The following is a 23,735-nucleotide window of genomic DNA, read 5'->3' on the forward strand; positions in this document are numbered from 1 at the left end:
TATATATTTAGATATATATGTGCGGCTTGGTTTATATGTACCCTACACCCTTTATTTTGGGCATGGTATCGTACAGATCGTTTGAGATCAGGCGAAAACTGGCGCTTCTAATCTAAAATGTATTTTTAACCTAACAAGAGGATATATAATTAAAAGGCGGTTATACACTTTGAAATAATGGTCTAGCTCAAACTTTTTCTAAAATTTACACTTATCAGGTTTTAATGAAGGATTTATTAAGAAGCACTTGTATACCACGCGTCGCAGCACCCTCCTCTCCTAATTCAGTTCGCCAGATTTGAACCGCTACATTTTTTTACTAGGGTTGTCTGAAAGCAAAAGTTTATGCAAAATCGATATCAGACGTTGCCAAATTACGACGAAGAGTCACGGAAGCCGTACAACAGATAATTTTACGACGATATGCACAATAGGGGAAAAGGTCATTTTTAAGGCGTTGCACTAAGGGAAATTTAGGTCAGTTACGGATACATCTTTACATTTTTTATTATACATAGTGGGACGACGACGCTTTTAAATGCATATACATTTTTATTTAACTACCCGTAATTGAGAAACAAAAAATGTGCAAAATCATAAATCTATTTCTGGTAAATACTACCCAATATTTATTTAAAAAGAACAAGAAATGCCATGCTATGAACCCTGTAATTTCAGCTGAGCAGGCTGCATTATAAAAAAACCTTCTCACAGTGTTACCGTCATTGGTATTACCACCTCCTTGCCGTGGTTAATCAATCAATTATTAATTCAAGCTCTTCTCGAAAGTGTCTTTGTACCACAGTTTTCTTCTCTTGTTTCATTTGTTTATTTTCGTCACTCGTAGCTCTGCTGATCATTTTTGAAATGAAAGGTTGTAAGAAATATGCACAGTCATCTCCATACAGTGAATCCAGGCGTGGAGTGTTGATAATCCATAACGAAAAGAATTTTCATTTTCGGGCCTAGCAATTACATTTTGTAAATTATTCAATAGACGTGGAGGAACACCACAAATATTACATGTTGAACTTGAAGGAGTGTCGGTTAATATCTGAGCTACTTTGTAGTCTATCGTGGTCAAAAAAGTTCATGTTTAACTTGAACGCCATTGCCATCCTTAACAATCAACCTTCAACGATGGACTCAAAGAATCAATTTGATTTTGAATATCGTTAACAACAGCTTTAGTTTTCTCAGGAGTTTCTTTCGAAAACTCAATTAAAATAAGGCGACAGCATCTCACGGATGAAGCCGCAGGATTATGCTTAACAATAGTACCAGTCGTTTCATCAATTAACCTGATGGGCACAACAGATGCGACGGATACGTGTGAGTCTGACACAAGTTCAGACTCCTCTGGAAGTTTTTGTTTACACTCACTTTGACCAGACGAGCCATCACATACCCATTTACTGTATAAAACCAACTGTTTCAAACTGTTTTTGTACCCGGAATCTATCATCAATATCCTTGCCGCTGTGCGATCTAATAAATCCTGTAGGGATAACATTTTTGCACATGTGTTTGTAATTTCAATAGCTCTCGCAGGTGGGTAACAGTTCTTTTTGTACTTTGTAATAAGGTGGTAATAAGAAACAGTTCCGTTCATCCATATTATTCTTCAAATATAAATATTGAGCCCTGGTCAGATCCAATTGAATAACTACATTTAATGCTCCTTGATCGCTCAGCGTTTGGAGGTATTAGAGTCGTCCATCAATTTTAGTACTGAATTTTTTTTCTCTGCATCTGCAGACTTCAATGCCTTCACGATTTTTGTTTCATTACTTTCTCCCTTTGATCGCAGCCTTTCAATATATGCACTATAGACGTGTTCGAATTCATATTCATTAAGCAGTGAAGTATTTTTGCGCTTCTTACTAGATTCTGAAGAATTTTCATAAGATATACATGGTCTTCCTCGTTTTAAGTATATCGTAAGTAGATGGAATGGAATCGATTGTCATTAACAAAGTAACAGAAAACTCTTGATCTAACCAATCACTGTGAACATTCAAAAAGGTTTCTTTCTTTCGTGATACTTGGCCATCTAATGTAAACTGTTAGCAAATTTTTATAAAATCACTAATTATCAAACGTAAATTGTCCTCCGAAAGTTCGTAACAATCTTGTAAAAATGTTTCTAGAGACAATTCATTTCTTCCACCTTCAAAGTAGGAAAGTATTAGTTCTCGTCTCAAACATTTGAAAGAACTCATTTTCAAAGGAGTTGGAAAAGTAGATACAGTAACAAACGACTGCTTGTTTTAATAAATTTATGAAATGAATGTGTCAGAGAATTATATAGTAATGGTGTAGTGTGAATAATAACATAAATAATAAGAATAGAATAGAAGATGAATAATAAGAATAATATGATAAATGCAACCGCATCTATGTTATCTTGTCGCGTTGCATTGATAAGGGTATTTTTCTGCGGTAGGACATTTGTTAAGATTTCTTTTATATCTTTCGAAACCGCAAAAAACCGCAGCTAATTAAAAAAAAACTTTGGTAATGAATACCAAATGAAATATGAAATTATGATATTTTATTAATTACGCTATGAAATAATACAAAATTCGAAGCTTCGGCAAGCTTCGCCAACAGTCAAAACCTTTGATGAATTTGATAAAAATAGGTTAATGTCTCCATTTTTTATTATGATTTATATTCTTTATATTACACAACAGATTTGTTCTATTCTATTTTTAAAAAGAAGGATGGCTTCTGTTTTAGAATTTTGCCAATGTCTAGTCAGTCATGGGAGCTACACTTTTATTTATTTTCCAATGTTTAAACATTTAACACTGCTCTTTAGTCTATTCCAATTTTGAAACAATACAACACGACACAATATAGGTACCATCACCATTAATGATATAAATAAAATAAACATATAGCAGAAACTGGAAATTTACGGGACGCGGAATGGACGGTGGAAGACTATCGTAGATGGAACAAGTTCTGGAAGGGCAGCTGAAAAATATATGGTCTGGGGTACATTCATCTAGGCCACATTCACAAATTGAGTTATCCCGTATTTTAAGTTTTGCCAGATGGACCGGGGTGCAGGCATGACCAAGGCGAAGTCGGCATATCGTAGAAGTTACAGATTTACTGAATCCTTTAAGGTTAAAAAACCAAGGTTTTTTGGGGATACTTATTTGGATGTCAGCATAGTACTTGCCTTTGATAAGCTTGATTTTATTCCACTCATTGCTCCATGAGGAAAACATATCATTGGTAGCTAAAGGCAGGAGGTCATAGGTAAATGTCCTATAATGATTAAGGTAACCTGTTTGGATAGCGTTTTTCGCCAATATGTCTACGGTTTCATTGCCTTGGATCCCGCTATGACCTGGAATCCACGCCAATACAACCTGAATGTTATTACTATGGCATTGATACAAGACCTCCTTGATCTTCAGGATATTATGGAATTTACTTTTACCAACAAATTGGTTTGCCAGAATAGCCTGTAAACAGCTTTTAGAGTCTGAAAAAAATATACTTTTGTTCAGTTTGTGAGATTCAACATAACTGAGAGCTTCAAGTAGGGCAGTAGATTCTCCTGTGAATACGGATGCCTGAGACGGGCATTTACAGTTCGGAATAATTTCATATTACCATATTATCATATTAGACCCATACAGCCGCACCGACACAACCATCAGCAGCCAGCCTGGAAGCATCCGTATACATAGTCAACCAGCCCTGCCAGTCCTTAGCCAAGGCCTTATTAAACTGTCTGTCTGCAGCAGAGGAATCTTTGTAAATACCAAAGTCCAAGATTATCTCAGGTTTAAATATTATTACATCATAAAGACAAGAAAAAAGGGGTTTTTTAGCGCATTGGAAAACGGGAGAATTGATTTTGACAAATTTGTGGTAACTTTTAAGAATGCAGGGTATATCTTTGATTTGCCAATATTTAGAAGATCTAGTTAGATCAGACAGTTCGTGAAGCTTGGCCAGAAGAGGGTGAGGAGATAGTTGCGCCACCTTGTACAAAAATCTATCAGCGAGGAACTGCCTTCTTAAAAAGAGAGGGGTTCCACACACTCAACCTGGAGAGCATTTATTGGTGTAGACTTCATGGCTCCAATGATGAGACGGAGACACTTTGATTGGATTTTGCCTCCCAAATTGAGGGCAGTTTTATGACACGGTTCCAATAAAAACGAGCCGTAGTCAAAGTGACTACGGATTATGGCATTGTACAATATTTTTTGACAGAATGGGTGGGAACCCCACCAAGTGCCTGACAGGGAGCGGAGAATATTAATGCTAGTCTCACACTTTTTGGCAATAAAGTTTAAATGAGTGACGCCCGTCAATTTGGAATCTAGTATGAGCCCCAGAAATTTGAAATTGTCAAAGATTGTTATACGCTGGTCTAGGATATTGACTGGAATTTGTGGGGTAAACTTTTTCCGGGAAAAAACCACTACACCACTTTTAGGGGCAGACAAAGAAAGACCATGGTCAGTTAGCCAATCGCCTAAGTACTGTAAAGCAGTATTCAGACGGAAACCGATGTCATCCAGTGACGAGCCGTGGGCATACATGATCTGACTGATCATCAGCATATTGGAGGATACTACAAAAACTGTCCACTGATCTCTCCAGATCATACGTATAAATATTGTACAGCAAAGGACTGAGAACAGATCCTTGCGGAAGGCCCTTCCAGACGTTCCTTGATGCGACAAAGTTTCCTTGGAAACGAAACAAGCATGTCCTACACGAGAAGAGATTAAAAATGAAATTGGTCAATCTTACCGGGATGCTCAGCTGATGCATTATTTGCCTGAGCAGGGGAAGAATCACACTATCATAAGCAGCGGAAATATCCAAGAAAACACCAATCAGAGACTCCTTCTTTGAGAAGGCCAGACGAATATCAGAGACCAGGAGGCTTATGCTATCCATAGTGCCGCTACCCTTCCTAAAACCAAACTGGCTTTTAGCTAAAATATCTCTATTTTCCAAGAGCCACTCCAACCGATTTTTAATAAGATGCTCCATGATTTTCGCTAGGGTAGAGGATAAGGCAATGGGACGATAGTTGGAAGAGTCTGTAGCATTTTTGCCTGGTTTCAGAATAGGGATAACCACATGCGTCTTCCATTCCTCCGGAGGACACCCTGAGAGGAATATGGAGTTAATAATTTCTAAAAATGTCATCTTAGCAGAAGTCCTCGCATTTTTCAAGAAGGAATATGGTATTCCATCTACTCCTGGGGAGGAGTCCTTAAGGTGGTCCAAAACTAGGAGCAGTTCTGAGAACGAGAATGGGTCATTCATACGATCTGGACAACAGATTTGAAAAATACCAACTATTTTTGACATTTACGTAAGATGTGCTTTATAGAAAGATATAATAAAACATAGCTTATCTAACAAAATCAATACGAAATACGACGTCGAAAGTTCGAGATGAGTACGGGAAAGGACATTTTGGACGTATTTTTATTAAATCAACATACCTATCTAACATAAGAACCTTCAGTATAATTAAGTATGACATCTAAACTACCAAATAAAATTAAATGTGTATTTCAATTAAGGCATCGGTTAAAACCATTTTTGATTCGCCGTTGTTCTACTATTTCCCGTAGTGTGTTGCCGTGCATGTATTGACGCCGGTGGAAAACAGTTTGAGCACTTGCTGTAGTCTGTAATAAAATTGTAATAATTTATTCATTACTTTTATTTAAATTCCTGTATCTGTCGAGAAATGCGTAATTTTGAGACTATTTGCCTCACTAAATTATACTTACCATTTTTACCAGTCAGTCTAACCCCGACTACATGCATATGAAACCTAAATTAATCTTAAAAGCACTGAAAGCTATTTTCACTTAGAAAAGGTAACCTTTTTAAATTTACCCTTTTTTAGAAAAACCTTTACCGAAAGATTATTTTTTCCAATAAGCATGACGTAGAAGGTATTATACCACTTTAGAATCTTGATTAGTTGCGCCAACTTTTGTAAGAAGTTGCCATTAAGTACATTTTTTTACAGTATGGGGTGTCAAAGTAACCTTGAAAAAAAATCTGCTAAAATTTCAAGAACTAAGGTAAATACAATTTTTTTTTTTGCTCAAACTTTAGCAATTCGGGCTTTCTTTGGCATTGTGTTCATTAGCTGGGCTATTTGGGTTACCATTACAAAAACTAGAACAGCAAAATTAGCAAATTTGTAATTGTAGTAGTGTAGTGTAGTTTATGATGGTATACAGGTCGTACATTTTCAACATTTTTCATTAAAATGCTTATATCACAAAAAAAATAACTCTGATTTTTTAAATATATTTTTCTGGGTTGTTACAAACTGGGCAAAATCCTGTTCCCAGGTTATCGTTGAGTATTGGGACACCTGTATATTAGAAAGGAAATATGATCTCCCTGAATTAGCTCCTTTGCATTAGTAATAATACTTAGTACGTAAGTCCATTATTGAATTAACTTTGATTATTTGACTTTCATTTATTTTATTGAGATATTTTATTATTAAAACCAATTTAATGTTTTGGTTGTTGTTGGCGACAGATCTTTTTACTTCTTTTTTTATGTAATTTTTATACTCGGAATTAGTTTTGTTTTTTGTATTTTGAATTACATTTTTGTTTCATGTTTTTTGGTTCGCTGTGAAGTGTGTTCAGTGTCTAATGTGTTTTGAATTTATTATAAAATTTTCATCAAAATAAGTGTTTTTTCCTCCGCCGCTGCCTGCTACTCAGTCCACTGCTCATTCTAACGTTTTTAATTGTGTAATGTTTAATTTTTGTTATTATTACTTTCCTTGTTGCCTATTTTTAATTTTTGATTTTAGCTGCACCTTAACAGGGTATATGTATTGTTCATTACGTACTTCACATGTTTGCTAAAAATAAATACCGAACATTGAAATGCAAAGTAATTAAGTATATAATAATCATATCTGAATAGTTGCAACAGTTTCGATTGCATCTGTATGTGGATAAAAAGGTTCTGATACAACATGGATGCAACAGTGAGAATTAACGATGGGTTTTATTGTCGACAAATCGAAGTCAGGCGGAAGCGGAATTTAAAATGTTGGTGAATAATGCTACGAAGTATTGTAGGAATCGATAAAACTTCGTAGAACGTTGTGCCATCGTTCTGCAGGCTTTGGGTATAGAATCAACTGGGATAAGTTCCAGGATTTTGCTCTGACAAGAGCCAGGCACATTCTCACAGCTTATCCCTGGTCCAATACGTCAACTTCTTTGATAGATCGGGCGCTGTTATTTATTAGAGAATAGTCCGAAGACGCGGCAGATTCCAGATACAAGGACATCAAATCGTTCAACTCCGGCGTACTCTGTACATGTTTAGGGTTGTTACCTATAGGAACTTCTGACAAGCGGTTTCCCAGTTCAGATCCTTTGCTATCAGGGCTTAGCACATTGTCTACAAAGAAGAATGACTTGACTAAAGCTGTTTTAGACTCAAATGAACGTCCAAACGCTTATTATTCTGTTCAAATTGAATTTACAATCATATTGTGATAATTAGGTCAATTGAAGTAGGTATATAGATAATTTGTGCTTATTTATATTTCTCCAAATTTTCTGTGTCCGTGCACTAAACTACACTTATTTATAAAAAAAAATCTACAAAAAATAGTGCGTATAATATAGGTCGAAAGCGGACTGGAGAGCACAAAATCGTCCCAATAAACCTTTCGGACCTAATGGAAAAAAAATCCGAAAGGCCTAAAATGTGACAACAGTGGCGTGTCCCGAATACAGAATCCAACACAAAGTGTCATTTTTCTCAAAATTGAAATCGTATATCAATATTAGACTTTAGTTCACATATAATAAATTAGATGATAGTATTTATAATCTGAATTTCACAATAAACTATACAATAGTTTTATCACAATACCAAGATTACGCGGGAATTTGGTGGTCGTTTTCGTTACGTCGATGAAGCACCAAATTTGTAATATACTTATTATTGTACAACATATACGTAGATATATTGTTTCAAAAGTTTTAATAACACAAACAAATTCGTTTCGCTACGACACACAAACTCTGGGCTTTTCTGATGTTTAACTTGCCTTTGTGGTTTGTGTTTTGTGGGCGAGGAAGTAACACGAGGCGCATCCTGAGCGTCGCGGCGGCAGGCGCAGCACGTGCAGAGCCATCCGTGACTGCGGGCAAAGTATCTAATGTCAATTACCACTGTCACTGCCACGGTATGCTGCAGTAATGCAGCATGCAACCGTACTTAAAAAGGTATTTTGGACGGTTTATTATTTTTTTATAAAAAACCGAAAAAGAGCGATCGGTTTAAGTAATAGCGAAACGTGCGCGTGGCGAGATTGTGGCGGTGGTCGCCCTGCGGAGGAGTAACAAGAATCTGGCACAGCGCCACTGCACGCATATTATTTTATCTGGTCGAACTTTGACCAAGGCATCAGTTTATTTAGCCCGACCTTAGGTTAACTTATTAACTGTGTGATCGTATACCTAATATTTATGAACTTAATTTAAAACCAGTCATCTGCTCGGAATTGCACATCAACGACGTTCGATGTTACAAAACGTCACAGTAGCCGCATTTAGTTTTTCGATCACGATTAAAAAAATTTGTTCGATGTGATCAGCCGCAGGTGCTTCAGTAGTTTCGATCGTTCGTACGTACGAGTGCATTCATAACATAGATAACTTTAACTGTTTTGGATAATAAAAATACAGTAAGGCAAATGACGTATGACGCTTTTGCATTTTTTCTCAAAAAAAAAGAAAACAAATATTGATATTACTCCAAAACCGTGTTATATGTACTAGTAACGACATTAGTAGTAATTTAATTTAAAAGCTTTCATCGATTCATTCAATAATTTTTTAATATGGCGAAAGTATTTGCGAGCAGGTGATCGGAGTGTAACGTCGGTCGCTCTTGTTATAGAAATCGTTGAGACTTTGAATAGTTTAAGCGAATTTATCAGGCGAAATATTATTAATTACGGTAAGTGTTTATTAAAACTATTAGATAACTGTAAAAACAATTAATGTTGTGTGTATTTACTGATGTATATCGTTTATATTTTATTTTAGAGGCATGTGAAACACTGGTGAAAAATTGTAGTGTTTACTAGTAGTTGATACTTGACACCCATGTCAAGCGCTCGTATATATGCATATGTTTTAAAACTTGATTTCGACCATTTGGTAAGGGCGGAGAACATAAGTTTGGATTACTCTGTTAATGTAATCCAAGTTTCTGTGGGTAGTTTGAGTAGTGTTTGACATGGGTATAAAAGACTGTTTTACTATGGGGACCATAAACTATGGAAACTAAAGGACATGTTATGTTGACATATACAAATCAGACGTTGTATGTATATGATGCATTTCGTCGTTGAAAACATAAATGTTATTGTCTATGCTTAACTATTGCGTGCTGTCTTAAGAAAAAAAGAGACAGTATTACATTGGTCTGTGTCAAACACGGGAATCTAAAATACGTAACAAAAATACGTACATGAGGTACATGATACGGTTGTCAAAGGGAAGTACATCAAATGTCAAAACAAAATGTTTTTCCAAGTATTTTATTATTATTCGCATGTATTGTAATAAAATCGTCGAAAATATAGACAGTGAGAACAATTAAGTATTAATAAAAATTCGTCACTGCAGTATTACGGGATGTGGCATTAGATACAGCGAAAATCGACCGAATATAACATTGTATTGTCACGTGTTATTTTTCTGTCTATAAATCACACAAAAGCCCATATATCTCATATAATTAGACATATTTAAGTAGTTTATCCATTTATTCATTAACATTTTGCTTTGGTTACTTCAGATTGCCTGTTTGTTTGTATATTTTGATGATTGTTGTTAACGATTATTTTGAGAAAGTGTTGTTCTTTGAAGCGTACGTATTATCGATATTCTGTTATTAAAATAATTCACCACGAGGTTTTTATTATTTTATTATTATTTTTACTATTTCAAGTTTACCTACAAACCAAAAAAGAAAAAGAATAGTTGGAAATCATAGGAGTGCCGAATATAAACATTGAATCAAAGACCACTTCATTTATTCGCTTCACTTTGAAGAGGCAAATTTCAACAAAACTTTGAATATAACTAGATTACATGATAATGCAATTCCATCATTAAGTTTATTGGTAAATAATTTTATATTTTCAATTCGTGAAAACAAAATTATCCACTCGTTTCCGATTTTTCCCACAGACAATTAATTCTAACTACTAAATATTCTTATTTTATAAAGCCAGCAATATAATGACCATGTTGGTCCAACGTTGCCGGGTGATGGCCAGTACCAGCGTATAGACCGCCTATATGCCTTGCCATCGTTCGGCGTCTCTCGCCTAGCTGACTGAGTGAAGGCGAGCGCTAACGTGTCTAGAGCTCGTTGGACGTGGCTTGTCACCACTCGCAGTCGCTCGTGACTAATTGTCTCACTTCGGAGAAGTGTAGATTTTATCCTCGCACAAATCAAAGGCGCTCATCCAATAGTTAGTCAATTGTCATTGTATAATCCGACATTTGCATGCTATTTCATATATGCTTATTTGTTTATACTAACACTGTCGCTTGTTACATCGCCTGTTATACCATATTTATAGTCATAACGTATTATTATTGATAATATTATTACTTTCATTTATATCCAAAAATTAAATGGAAGTATTAAAGATTTACTTAAATCAGTCCCTGATATTAATTATATGAAAATATGAATCTTGAGGTTGGAAATGTATAGGAGATCTCCAGATTTATATTTCAAATTTTATCTTTTTTTATATACTCTCAAATTAAATTTTTTCTGTGCAAATTTACTTTTCGTAACATTTGAGTATTTGTAAACGCAAAACAATAAATTCAAAATTTCATGTGACATTCCCGGATATTCCCATATAACCTAAAATATTCACAAATGGAATACTGATCTACTTTAATTAAATGTTTGCATGTAGATAATGACTTATCGATAGATTATAGTACGACACTAGAGCAATCCGCCTTTGTTCGTTCAATTTTTGTTTAGGTATGCACGTTAATTCCGTAGTTAGCTCCTTTCTTTTATTTTTTTTCCATCCTCTAAGATAGGGACCCAATAATTGACAGTTGTATATTGAGGTGTCAAACACTAGGGCGCAACTAGTGTCAACTATTTGTTACGGGTATTGTTCAATGAAAAAATGCCACTAAGGCTGTCGCCTTATTCTGATGATGACGTATTGAAAGCGGTAGGCGGAGTATCAAGATGAATTTCCTATCGCGGTAGGTGCAAGAAAATGTGGGATACCGCGGCTTATTTTACTGTATAAAATTTTATTAACTTAAAATTTCATTAAATTTATGTAAACATTTTAGTAACTCATTTTTATTTGAAATTTTGCACAGAGACTCAAGATTAGGTACGCATTATTTTGGGTCCTTTAATATAACTACACCTTTCTGATACATCATCGATCATTTTGTATATTTTTTGCACTTATTTACCTTGACTACAAAGGTAAGTAAATATTTATTAATTTTAATAAAAACGTCTCGATTGATTATGGTTTTTCTTATTTTTTAAATTTGTTATCAAGTGATTAATGCGTTTAAATAACTATGAAATCTTAACATGACGTCCTGTCAAATACTGGTACTCCGATCTCACTGTGTCATAGTCAACTATTAATATCTTACTGTAATTAATTGGAAAAGTAATTTATCAATGATTTGTATATAGATTTCAATGATCACTAAGTTAAGTTGTCAATGAGTACTAAAGTAAACAAGGAAAACAATTGTTGTTTTGTCACGTTGAAACAAATATAACTTGTAGGATGCTGCTACAAATACACGTCTACCTAACTTTATCGATCTGTCATTCTAATGAAGCTGAATTTTAATGGATTTTTACACTCAAGAGCACGTCAAGCTTGACACTTTTTACTTTGGACCGTCCTTATCGTAAGCGGAATAGAGTTGGATTTAAATCTTAAGTGTCAAACTTGACGTGTTCTTAAACCTGTACGTAACCGAACACACCGGGACACATACAATCACACGTTGGGCGCATTGCCTGAAAGAGAGCATAACAAACCTACCTAGAAAGCTTTGGAACCCATTTCATCCGCTTTTGAATTTATATAAAATTTAAACACCCATATACGCATTCAAGCGTGCTTCTATCAACTAGCGGGTTAATATATTTCTGATATGTGTTTAGGATGTTTGAAGAGACATAATATATACCTAAATATATGTTTCATTATTTGCTTTGGAAAGTATTGAATCAGTTTCAGATGAAGAAACTTGAACTGTAAGGCTCAACTCACACGGGCGCAGAGTCGAAGCGTCGCGTCGCGTCCTGTTTTGCAACTACAACGCCTGACTGCGCTGCGATTACAGTGTGTCGCCTCACGTGCTCAAGTAACGACGCGCGTCGACGCTTGACACCATATCGACTCATCCGAAGAACAGAGTCTGATGTGATTATACAACGAAAATAAGGCAAATACATAAACTTGTTATTTAAAATAAGGCTTATCTATAGTTGTTTTCATAATTTTTATAACCTATTTCGTTTCGGACATATAAAATCGAACACCGGTCGATCTGACATCCACAGCGAAGAACAACGAACGAAATGTAGAATGTTCTGAGAATAAGCAGTCTTGCACATAGGCCTTTGTTCTACGGATGAGTCGATATTTGCATATCACAAATTTGTACCTTAACATTGGGAAAATAGAGATGAATATGTTATAGGCGAAAAACATGATGCGTCGCGACGCTTCGACTCTGCGCCAGTGTGAGTTGAGCCTAAGTAGTTACAATTGTTATCTTACACAAGTAGTAGTGTAAAACTACGGACCCCTGTTATTTTCATCTCTCTCCTTATACGTTTTCTAGTAAACACTTTTCCTGATTCCTGAAAGAGTTCCAACTAATATTTACTAAAATATTAGTGTCTAAATTACTTAAATTTGCTATTGTAAGCTATTTCTCGCACTGATAATTTACTCACTTTTCATGTCCAATCTCCCGACATTGGCGTATTCTATCGTACTGATAGTATCTCCGAATTTTGCTATTCGTTTTTCCAATGCCAATTACGTACTATTTCATCAATTTCCATTAATAAACATTTTTATTTCGTATTTAGTATTTTTATATGTTGACATTGATTGACAGATATGTTACCCCTCTACAATCTATTCTTCCATAGATTATCATTACTCCTCATTTGATATGCAATCATAGCAGTAGAAACGTTTCAGCTCCTGGCTGCTCGCATTATGGCTCTTCATTTCAAATTCAAAATTGGCTTTTCCAATTTCGATGCTCTCTCTCGCTAAATACACGAAGTCTCACCTTTTCGAAGCCCTACACCTGGCCTTACTGCTGATAGAGCTCCTCCGGCTTTATCAATAAACGAGAAAATTGATTTTAATATTTTAATAAAGGTTTTTATTAAATTCTATATAATGTGAATAAAACACAACTTGACTTTAAGAGAGTTCTACTAGGTAACAAAGTAAATTTCAAAGAATAACTCTCAATGTCACACCGGTCAGTATGTAAAAGATTGCACATTAATGTTCTGACACTCCTCCTCAATTATTTACACTTGGCTTACCTTATACTATCAAAAAACACTCAGTACATACCCAATTATCTACGGCAAAACTCATACCTGCCCTTTAACACGGCTTTCGTTAAAGCATCAGCAACCGTGCACTTAGTTTCTAAATACTTGAGTTTTATAGTATCCTTTTCTAATGCTTCTCTAATAAAATTATAGCGAACATCAATATGTTTTGTTTGCTGATGTTGCACCGGATTTAGGGCTATTGCCCTAGCAGGTTGACTATCTGTATGTATCGTGATAGGCAACTCCTCCTTGCCCGTGATTTCATTCAGAAATCGCTGTAGAAATATGGCTTCTTATTTCTCTTAGCTGAAGCCGTATACATCAGCTTATCAGAAGCTACTAAAAGCTTCTGATAAGCTGATGTACTCGGCTTCAGCTGTCGATAACAGTGTACATCTTTGCTTGGTGCTCTACCAAGAGATGGCTCCATTTGCCATCTTGAACACATTGCTGGAGTATGACCTTCTGTCTATTATATTTCCAGCATAATCAGCATCTGCAAAACCTTGAATATTTCTACAAGACACGTCTTTGGATTATATAAGTTCCATGCTCTTGGTACCCTTTAAGTATCTCAAGATCCTTTTAGCTGCGATGCAGTGCACTTCATTATAACAATTGCAGAATTGACTCATGAAGTTTACTGCACGTGCTTTATCTGGCCTTGAACATACAGCTATATGCATCAGTGAGCCTATCAGCTTTCTGTAGACTAAGTTTTAACTTGTACACTCTTTCCCTTTTTCAAATCGTTGTCCGGGAGCTGCTGTTGTACTAACTGCCTTGCAGTTTTCCATCTTGAACCTGTGAAGAAGCTTTTCAATGTAACCCTCTTAATTGATTTTAATGCAACCTTTTTTTGTTCCAGGAACGTGGCGCTTGCTTCAATCCGTAAAGAGATTTCTTTAACAAGGACACTTGACCTTCCTTTCCTTTTTCTGTAAACACGATGGCAGCTGCATGTAAACTTTCTCATTTAGATCACCATTTAAGAACGCGGTTTTAACGCCCATGAAATCTATTTTTAGACCTAGGTTGGCCGCCAAAGCTATGAGCATTCTTAACGGGCTATGTCTCAACCACAACAACAGGAGCAAACGTCTCGTCGTAATCAATGCCCATTCTTTGGCTAAAATCTCGTGCAACCAAATGAGCCTTGTAACGGGTTTTATTCCCCGCTTCCTTTTTGATTAGAAATACTTATTTCGAATAAACAATGTTGGTTGCTTCCTCAGGCTTTACTAAAACGCACGTTGTATTTTTGTTTAAAGAATCCAGCTTCTCCTGAATTGCCTCTCTCCATTGCTTTGCATCCCTTCGTGACAATGCCTCTTGCTAACGCAAGAGGCTACGATAATTCTTAGGATCATCTCTTTCACTGCTTGGTAGGTGATAAAATCAGGAAATTGAGTGGGTTTTCTTTCTCTCTGTGGGTATCTCCGTTCTACCATTCAGACGTGGTCTCCGAATCATATGTTCCCTCTTCAGACGACAACCATTGAAGACCAATGGTTGTCATCTGAATCGTCACCTACTCTTTCAGTAACTTCATCAACATGATCTTGATTGAAGATACACTTCATAGTTTTTCTGATCTCGCTAAACACTTTTTCTGTTTTGTAACGGTTCGTATTGCATATCGTCATTCCCTAAGGTAATGGTTACTGGTACGATTTTCTCTTTTGGTTTTGTGTGGTCGTGTTACATTTGATTTTCGAAAAAAATAACATCACATGCTCTATGAAGTTCTCTCCTTTTTGGATTAATCAATCTACATCCTTTCGATTCTTCGCAATAGCCAACAAAAACAGTTTCTTTACTTTTCGAATCCCATTTGGTTCTCTTTTTATCCGGAATGTGAATATATGATTTACATCCAAATACTCTAAGATGACCTAGATCTGTCCTCCGACCGGTCCATGTGTCTCCAGGTGTCATCTTTTTAACTGCCAAGGTAAGACTTCTATTCTTAAAACATAATGCGGTGCTTACCACCTCCACCCAAAATTAAATGAGAAGTCCTGCGTCCTGCAGCATAGAACGGGCCTTTTCAGCGATGGTGTGATTGGCACGCTCAGCAACACCGTTCTGCTCCGGTGTGTATGCAATCATAAGTTGACGCTTAATACCATGTGCTCTCAAGAACTTACAGACTTTTGTATTAACGTATTCGCCTCCATTATCAGTCCTCAACACGTTCAGCTTATTTCCGGTTTGAGTCTCTGCAAATTTCTTAAACTCCTTTATTTTTTCAAAAGCCTCATTCTTCGCCTTGAGAAAATAAACAAAAGTTTTTCGCACATAGTCATGGACAAATGTAATATGAAAACGAAAACCTCCGAAAGACATCAGTCATTGGTCTACTAATATCAGAATGTACCAATTCTAGAAGCTCTTTAGCTCGTAGCTTTATTGCGTTCAAATGGTTGTCTAGTTTGGTTGCCCTTCAAACGGGCTACACAGTTCAGTTGTCCACTAGAAAGATTAGGAAAACTCACCCCAAATAGGTAGTTTATCTCTAAGTAAAGTGAGGTGAGGTGTGCCATCCTTTTATGCCAAAGCTCCTACTCATTGCTTAATCCTGTCGCCATTCTGATGGCCTGTGAAAAGCATTTAAGTTTGTAAACGCCCCTATCAAGTAGTCCTGTCACACATGGTTGACTCTGTATCGTACACTCACTCATATCCAAGATCTCACATCCTTTTTTAAAGAACACAACAACTTTATCTTTTGTATTCACAATACAGCTTACACTCAATAGCTCAGAAGCAAGATCTGGTACATACAGTACTCACATTACCCAAGCAGCACACCCATACCTAAATATATACTATAAGATATCTAATAGAATTTAATTCGATTGAATATTTTAACAGCTCAAACACCCTCAAGATATCTCGAAGAAGGTTTCTAGATAATTTAAAGTAAAAGTGGGCACAACTTTATTAGTAGATCACAATGGTGCTTTGAGAAACAATCTGTAGGTAGTGTTAAGAGTGATTCTTATCTTTTTTCTCAAGTAACCCTTCTAGAGTGCTAAAATACCACACTTTTTATTTAGTCTTGTAGACAGATTTTAGACAATTTATAGTCTATGATAGTTTTCTTAGTAATGCTATTTTAAAACCAAAATAACTAAAGCGTTACAAACATAAGACGCAATTCACTTAATATTAGGGGTTAAAGTATGAAATTGCCGTTTTATTGCAATAGGTTCTTTGAATTTTCATAGAATCTTCATGGTTTGAGGTTTTCGAATGAAACTTTTTTCAAATGGTTTCTGTGTTTTTTTTTTTTAAATTTGAAACATTTGAATATCGACTTTCAATTGTTTTTGTTATTCAATTTAGACAAGAAAGATGGATACTGCGAAAATTCGAGTGATTTTTGAATACGAGTTCCGACGCGGAACTAACGCGGCAGAAACAGCCCGCAATATCAATGCTGCGTTTGGAGAGGGGTCTACTAATGAACGCACCGTGCGATTTTGGTTTAAACGCTTTCGTGATGGAAATTTCGACTTAAAGAACGAGTCACGAGGAAGACCGCCCACACAGGTGAATAACGATGAATTAAGAGAGATAGTGGAAGCCGATCCTAGTCAAACTACCCAGGAATTAGCGGCATGGTTTAACGTTACCTTACCCACAATATTGACTCACTTGCGTCAAATCAATAAAATAAAAAAATACGAAAAATGGGTGCCTCATGATTTGACTGATATGCAGAAAGAAACGCGTGTTGAAACTTGTGTTGCCTTGTTGAACCGGTACAGAAATGAAGGAATATTGGATCGAATTGTAACATGTGATGAAAAGTGGATTCTTTATGATAACCGGAAAAGAAAAATGCAATGGCTGACCCCAGGTCAAATGCCACAACAGTGTCCTAAAGCAAAACTTACCAATAAAAAGGTAATGGTAACTGTTTGGTGGTCTCAGCATGGTGTTATTCACTATAGTTTTCTCCGATCTGGTCAAGCAATAACGGCTGATGTCTATTGTGCCGAACTCCGAACCATGTTGACAAAACTAGCAGTAAAACAGCCCCGACTCATGAATCGATCTTCACCATTATTGCTCCACGACAACGCGAGACCTCACACAGCACGAGAAACCATTTTGACCCTTCAGGAACTGCAGTTAGAAACCATTCGTCATCCTCCGTATTCACCAGACCTTGCTCCAACGGACTACCATTTTTTTCGTGATTTGGACAATTATCTACGTGACAAGAAGTTTTCTTCCCAGGAGGCAGTACAAAATGCTTTCATACAGTTTGTGCAGTCTAGATCGTCGGAGTTCTATCGCAAAGGCATTAATAACCTTCCCATTAGATGGCAGCAATGTATAGATAATAATGGCAACTATTTTGATTAAATAAATTTGTTAAAAATTTAAAAAATAAACAATTTAGATTTTCAGTACAAATCGGCAATTTCATACTTTAACCCCTATTACTAATAGATTTTAAGTTTAATGGCTTACAAAATATAAACTATCAAAATGCAACATGGTGAAATTAGATATAATATTTCTGACCTTTTGGAGCAATGTTTAATCGTTTGGAAAGCGCGAATTGACGTGCGACTTTAAATACATTGTGAAAAGTGATGTAAAACCTGTCATAAAAGTAATGCGCTCGCCAAATTTTAAATATTTATCATTGAGCTTTGGTAGGTCAATGATATTTATGTATAAAATATAAACTTAATGAAAATACAGTTATCGATTTTCGATTTTAAATATTTATAGAAAGCTTAAATATACAAAATAACTCACAAAACAAACCATTTCCAAGAAGTTCTAGGCTTCTTCAAGCTAATTTCAACTTAGACTTACTTTTTAAAAATAAAAGAAAATTTTCTCGGCTACTTCAGCCATTCTTTAAAAATAAAAATGGTGCTTTTTTCAAAACACTGTAGGGAGCATTTTGTCTATAGCTTTATCTATGGAAAAATTTTAGAATACGAAAAGATTATTTATACTTGCTTTAGTGTAGTTGATCTTGTAGAAGAATATTCACTCCTGAGAAGCTTTTATGATTGTCTACAAATGGATGGACTATATCGACGTGTTTTTCAACATCGCACATCCCTCGTATTATTAACTTAAATAGAAGAACAGCTTAAATAGAATTATTATTAGAGCACTTGGTTTTGAATTGTAAAATTAACAGTCGGTGCGTGTTGCGTTCGCGATTCTTTCTCCCGCTTAGCCGCTCACGCGATACATGCAGCCGTAGACGCATACCACACCTAGAGGTGCCGGTGATGATTTTATACCGATTTATCGGATATCGAAGTTATAACAGGTAAAAGAACTAATATTATTTGCTATTTCGGTAACTACTCTAGCAAATCATAACGTTGTTAATGCCTTGGTCTGCCATTTAAAAAAATAAACAACTTCAAAAATACGTCACGACAATCGTGTGTGTTATTGCTTGGTCTGGTGATTTCGGTGTTAATTTATTGAAAACATACCGTAAGTAGCGTTTTACAAGTTTACCCTGTATATAAATATTTATAAACTATACTTTAAGGAGTAATTTCATGGTAAACGTTTGAACCACCCAAACGGAATATTATCATATTTATCCAAGTACACCAAAAATTCCATTAGTGCTTTTTAAGTGCAGGATTTGCGGTGTATTACTGCATTTTATTTGAGATGTTTTTGTTGGTAGTACGGAGGGTATTTATTTAGCAATGCAGAATAATAATTTTTATTTATAAAAACTTGTATTTAAACTGAATCCTTTTCTATTTTGCGAAACCAAATAGTCGTCATTTTGCGATAGGAGGAGCGCATCGCGTGAGCGGTTATACAGGACCCCGGTATGAAGTAAAACGCAATCAGCTATTGATAAACAAAGCCGAGCAGTTGGTACTTCCACACCACAACTTACCACTCGTCAACTTTAAATATTAAATATAGGTCGAAACTCATTGATTATTTCTAACATTAACGTAGTGTCACCAAATGCACAACAAATAATCAATTTATTTAATTTTGTAAGGTAAAGAAAAAAAATTTTTTTTTCAAAGACTAATTACAGATTATTGTTGAATCTAATTAAAATAAATAAACGATTGAAGGTCATCTAACCGTATAATTAGTTTTACATTTTACATTCTGTTTACATTCACAGCAAACGTAACAGATTATTACATTTTGAGTTACTTAATTCTTTATTATATTTTTAAGCGATGTTTTTTTAATAAATAATCAAAACTCGAGATGTGGGGAATTTGTGGGGAATATGAACTTTGCTCTCCCCAAATTTGGGGATTTTAACCGTGATTTTTGGAGATTTTGAACAATTGGCATTGGCAACGCTTATTGTATCGAATGATGTGACCACCAAGGTTCACCACCTCCACCAGATCTTTTAATATTCTTTATCCATTTTGTATGAACTCTTACAACGTCCAATAGAGTAAAAACCCTAATTGTAGTATTTTTTTAAATGAAATCTAATGAAGACGCGCTATAACGTGTTTGTCAATAAATACAAACACTACTGAATGTCTATAAATTAAATATATCTGGAATAAACTTAAGAACACTAGACTTTGGAGTATTAATAGACTTTACTGGATGTGTATAGAACAATTTTACTAAAAATAATCAGTTGTTCTACAGATGAACTTAAAATAAGGACTATAACAGTAAATCTTAAGAGAGATACACTTAATGAAGTTGTTTGGTATTAAGAAGGTTTTAAAATTTTAACTCGAGTGAAATAAGTCTATAAGAACAATTTCTTTTTTCTTAAAAACCATTTATAGAGAACTATTATCTAAATCTATAACATAGACTGTTTATAGATATAACAGTTTTAAGGCGTATATAGTGTGCTCCTTGGGTAATGCCATTCTTTATTGTACCAAAATCTTCTTCATACACTTTACCTCCACTGGCGCAACACCTTTCTACCTTCCTTCCTACTTTCATAAAATGATCCAACCAACCTCTCCTATAGCTCACATGTGTTGATGCTTCGGAATCTAAAATCCATTCATATTCATTGTTCTGTTCTTGAACAGAAGTCAGTGCCGTTGCCATACGACTCGTCTTGGATTGACGTGGATTCTGCGGGCAGTCGTAAGCATTATGTAGTCCATCACATATGAAACACTTCACGATCTTGTTTTGTTTGTTCCTCTGAACAGGTTTTCTGTACTTTTTCACTGTAGTAAATGCCGAACTCTGCCCTGGAGTGCTCGAACCTGCGCAAACTTTGATCTTATCTAATTGAAGCAGTTTTGTTTTTATATAATTAGTGCTTAATGCTATGTTGCTATTCTCTAGTGCCAACCTCATAGGCATATACTCCTCTGGTAATCCCTGGAGCAACAATGCCGCTAACAATTCATCATCAATGTCTTTCCCAAGGTCTGACAGTTGATTAGCTACTCTCATTAGCTCTGTTACATACTCGGATATCGAATTGAACATATTAAGCTTTACACATATCAGCCTCGATAGCAGCCTACATCTGTTCTTAATACCTTTGCCCTCATATGCTGCTTTCAGACTCTTCCACATCTCATACGTCGTTGTTGCTTTGCGTACATGTACCTTACAAGGTTTCTTAATAAGTAGGCAAATTGTTGTACGTGCTTTTTGATCACCTCGCTTAGCAACTGGATTATCAACAGCGGGCGGACTCTCAACATATTGCCATAGATCATCGTGGACTATAATATGCACTCAATATCAAACTTCCAACTGTTAAAGTTGCTACTTCCTTGTAGCTTCTCAATCCCAAAAAGTCCAGACCTGACATAGTACTCAGTTCTCTAACTAGAGAATTTTTTTGTAGGTATTGTTTAATCTCACCATTAATCTCTCTATGATTCATATCACATAATCACGTTCGTACATTCTTTGTACTAAATCTGTTCACTTAATATTTTAGTAGCTGCTGGTTCCCATAACCTGATAGAGCTCTTTCGGCTCTATCAATAAATGAGAAAACTGATTTCAATATTTTAATAAAGGTTTTTATTAAATTATATATAACGTGAATAAAACACAACTTAACATGAGACAAGACAAGAGAGTTCTGCTAGGTAACGAAGTAAATTTCAAAGAATAACTCTCAATGTCACACCGGTCAGTATTTAAAAGATTGCACATCAATGCTCTGACAACTACTACTGCGCTTACGCGCCTGCCTGATGACCAGTTCCTCGACTGCCTCACGCTAAACCTGGTGTTCACGTTTACGCTCCTCCTACCTGGACTGTGTACCTCACCTTCAACAAGCGAGTTTGGAGCGGCAGGAGTGTCTGAAGCCGACGCTCAAGACAAAGTGGAATTCCACCTCCGAGTACAAAGTGATAAAATCCACTGCTGCACTACTGCCGCTGTCGGTGCAGCCACTCTACTCACTGCCTCCGCGCCGAACCCGCTGCGCTCCGGTTCTGCTCCTCCGCCCTCGGTCTCCAACCTTGGAGGATGAACTTCTCCTATCTCTCTTACTATTATCTATCCTACACCGTACACTTTCATTTGCGCCACACCACTCAACTCACCTGCATAATAACACTCTCAGGTTCTTTTGGTATAAACTTATTGTTATACTTCATCATTCTCCTTTTTTTGATTGCATACATTACGTCCTTCTAGTTCCTCTATCATCACAAACTGAAAAAAGTGATGAAATACGTTGTTTCCATTTATCGCTTATTTTTCACATTTCTTATTGAAGTGGTATCATTTTCGTGTTAAAATGTCGTGGTTTTTTTTCAAACTTTGTGACGCTATAACCCGATTCGAACATTACTAAAGTACAATATGCTTCTGAACGCAAGTTGTTCCTAAATCTTTGCGAATTTCGTCCAAAGGGGGCGTGCAATGTCGATGTAGCCAGTCGTACTGCGAGGCTTTGTACAAATAAAACTTTGTAGTAAACCTTGTAGTAATCTAAAATAATAGTAAGACATTCAATTCAAAGTTTAATCATTATCAGTAGATCATGAACGAAAAAAGTGCGTACCGTAAGTAGAAGAAGGCCAGGACGGCGGCATGCCACAGAGTGAATACCATAATTCCGGTCGCTGTCCCTGTCTTAACTGCTACAGCCTACAATTAAACATAATGGTATAGAAAAGGGAGCCTAACTCCATCAACATGGAGGGCCTGTTGTATTTTGGATTATATACAAATTTCCCATGGGTCCTGAAAAAGAGCCCGAAACGTTGGTGTTTGAAAACATACATATGCAGTTTAGTTCATTAATTGTCACTTGGCTGACCGGTGTAAAACATCGATGTCGGAGTTTCACAGGACCCTTGGAAGACACGTGACGTTCCGAACCAACACGAGTCCCGCGTGGTTGTCTACGGCCTGAAATTCTATTCTGTAAGGAACTGTGTTAACTATGATGATGGTAATAATTAAAAACGCCACAACCCTGATTTAGGGTTGCAGGCTGTAGTGGAATATTATTTTACCTACTATCTATTGTAGTGGATACGTACACGGACAGGACCGCTTTCGTTACTAACGTCCTTGACAATATCCGCATCAGACTGTTTGTCACATGTGCATTCTAAAGTGCCGCATGTCGGCGCGCGGTGTGCACAGACGCGCTTCTCGGAACCATCACAATCTATGGAACTTAGGTCGCTCGAGTACACTGGCTCACCGAACAGACTGTATTTCCAACACGCTAAGGCAGCCGACACATAATCAGCGTAATAACAGTAGTCGATGACCATGTTTACTGAATAGGTATCAAGTGAACTTCACATTTCGTTTTTATTTACTTTTTCCTTCATTATTGGTTATTCTTAATGTTTCTTCAACATTATACATTTGTTTCTTTTGATTATGATATAATATTTAATCATTTATCTCAAATAATAGCCCACTTTGCTTTCACTTTTCGGAATGTGACTACATGGAATGGATTTTTTAATCTTTAGGTTTTAAGACTCTGAATTGTACTCTATCGACTTAACGATGTCCAATCCAATCTTCGGATTTCAGTTTATGAGAAAATAAGCATTATTTGAGATTAATTTTTAAAACCTTTA

The 23,735-nt window shown here is 36.0% G+C and overlaps 1 protein-coding gene across 1 annotated transcript in view; it reads right to left on the bottom strand.

Moving 5' to 3' along the window:
- The window catches only part of LOC113238957, a 47,800-nt gene extending 24,383 nt beyond the window's left edge, over positions 1-23,417 (bottom strand). The window contains exons 1-3 of the mRNA XM_026475817.1: positions 23,178-23,417; positions 22,694-22,779; positions 8,105-8,197 (exon numbers count right to left, since the gene is read on the bottom strand). Of these exons, the coding sequence (XP_026331602.1) occupies positions 8,105-8,197; positions 22,694-22,779; positions 23,178-23,417 (419 nt within the window). The remainder of the gene's footprint in view (positions 1-8,104; positions 8,198-22,693; positions 22,780-23,177) is intronic.
- Positions 23,418-23,735: the final 318 nt, after the last annotated feature.

This window comes from Hyposmocoma kahamanoa, unplaced genomic scaffold, assembly GCF_003589595.1.
Source record: "Hyposmocoma kahamanoa isolate Upper Pololo Valley unplaced genomic scaffold, ASM358959v1 98972, whole genome shotgun sequence".
Classification (NCBI taxonomy): Eukaryota; Metazoa; Arthropoda; class Insecta; order Lepidoptera; family Cosmopterigidae; genus Hyposmocoma; species Hyposmocoma kahamanoa.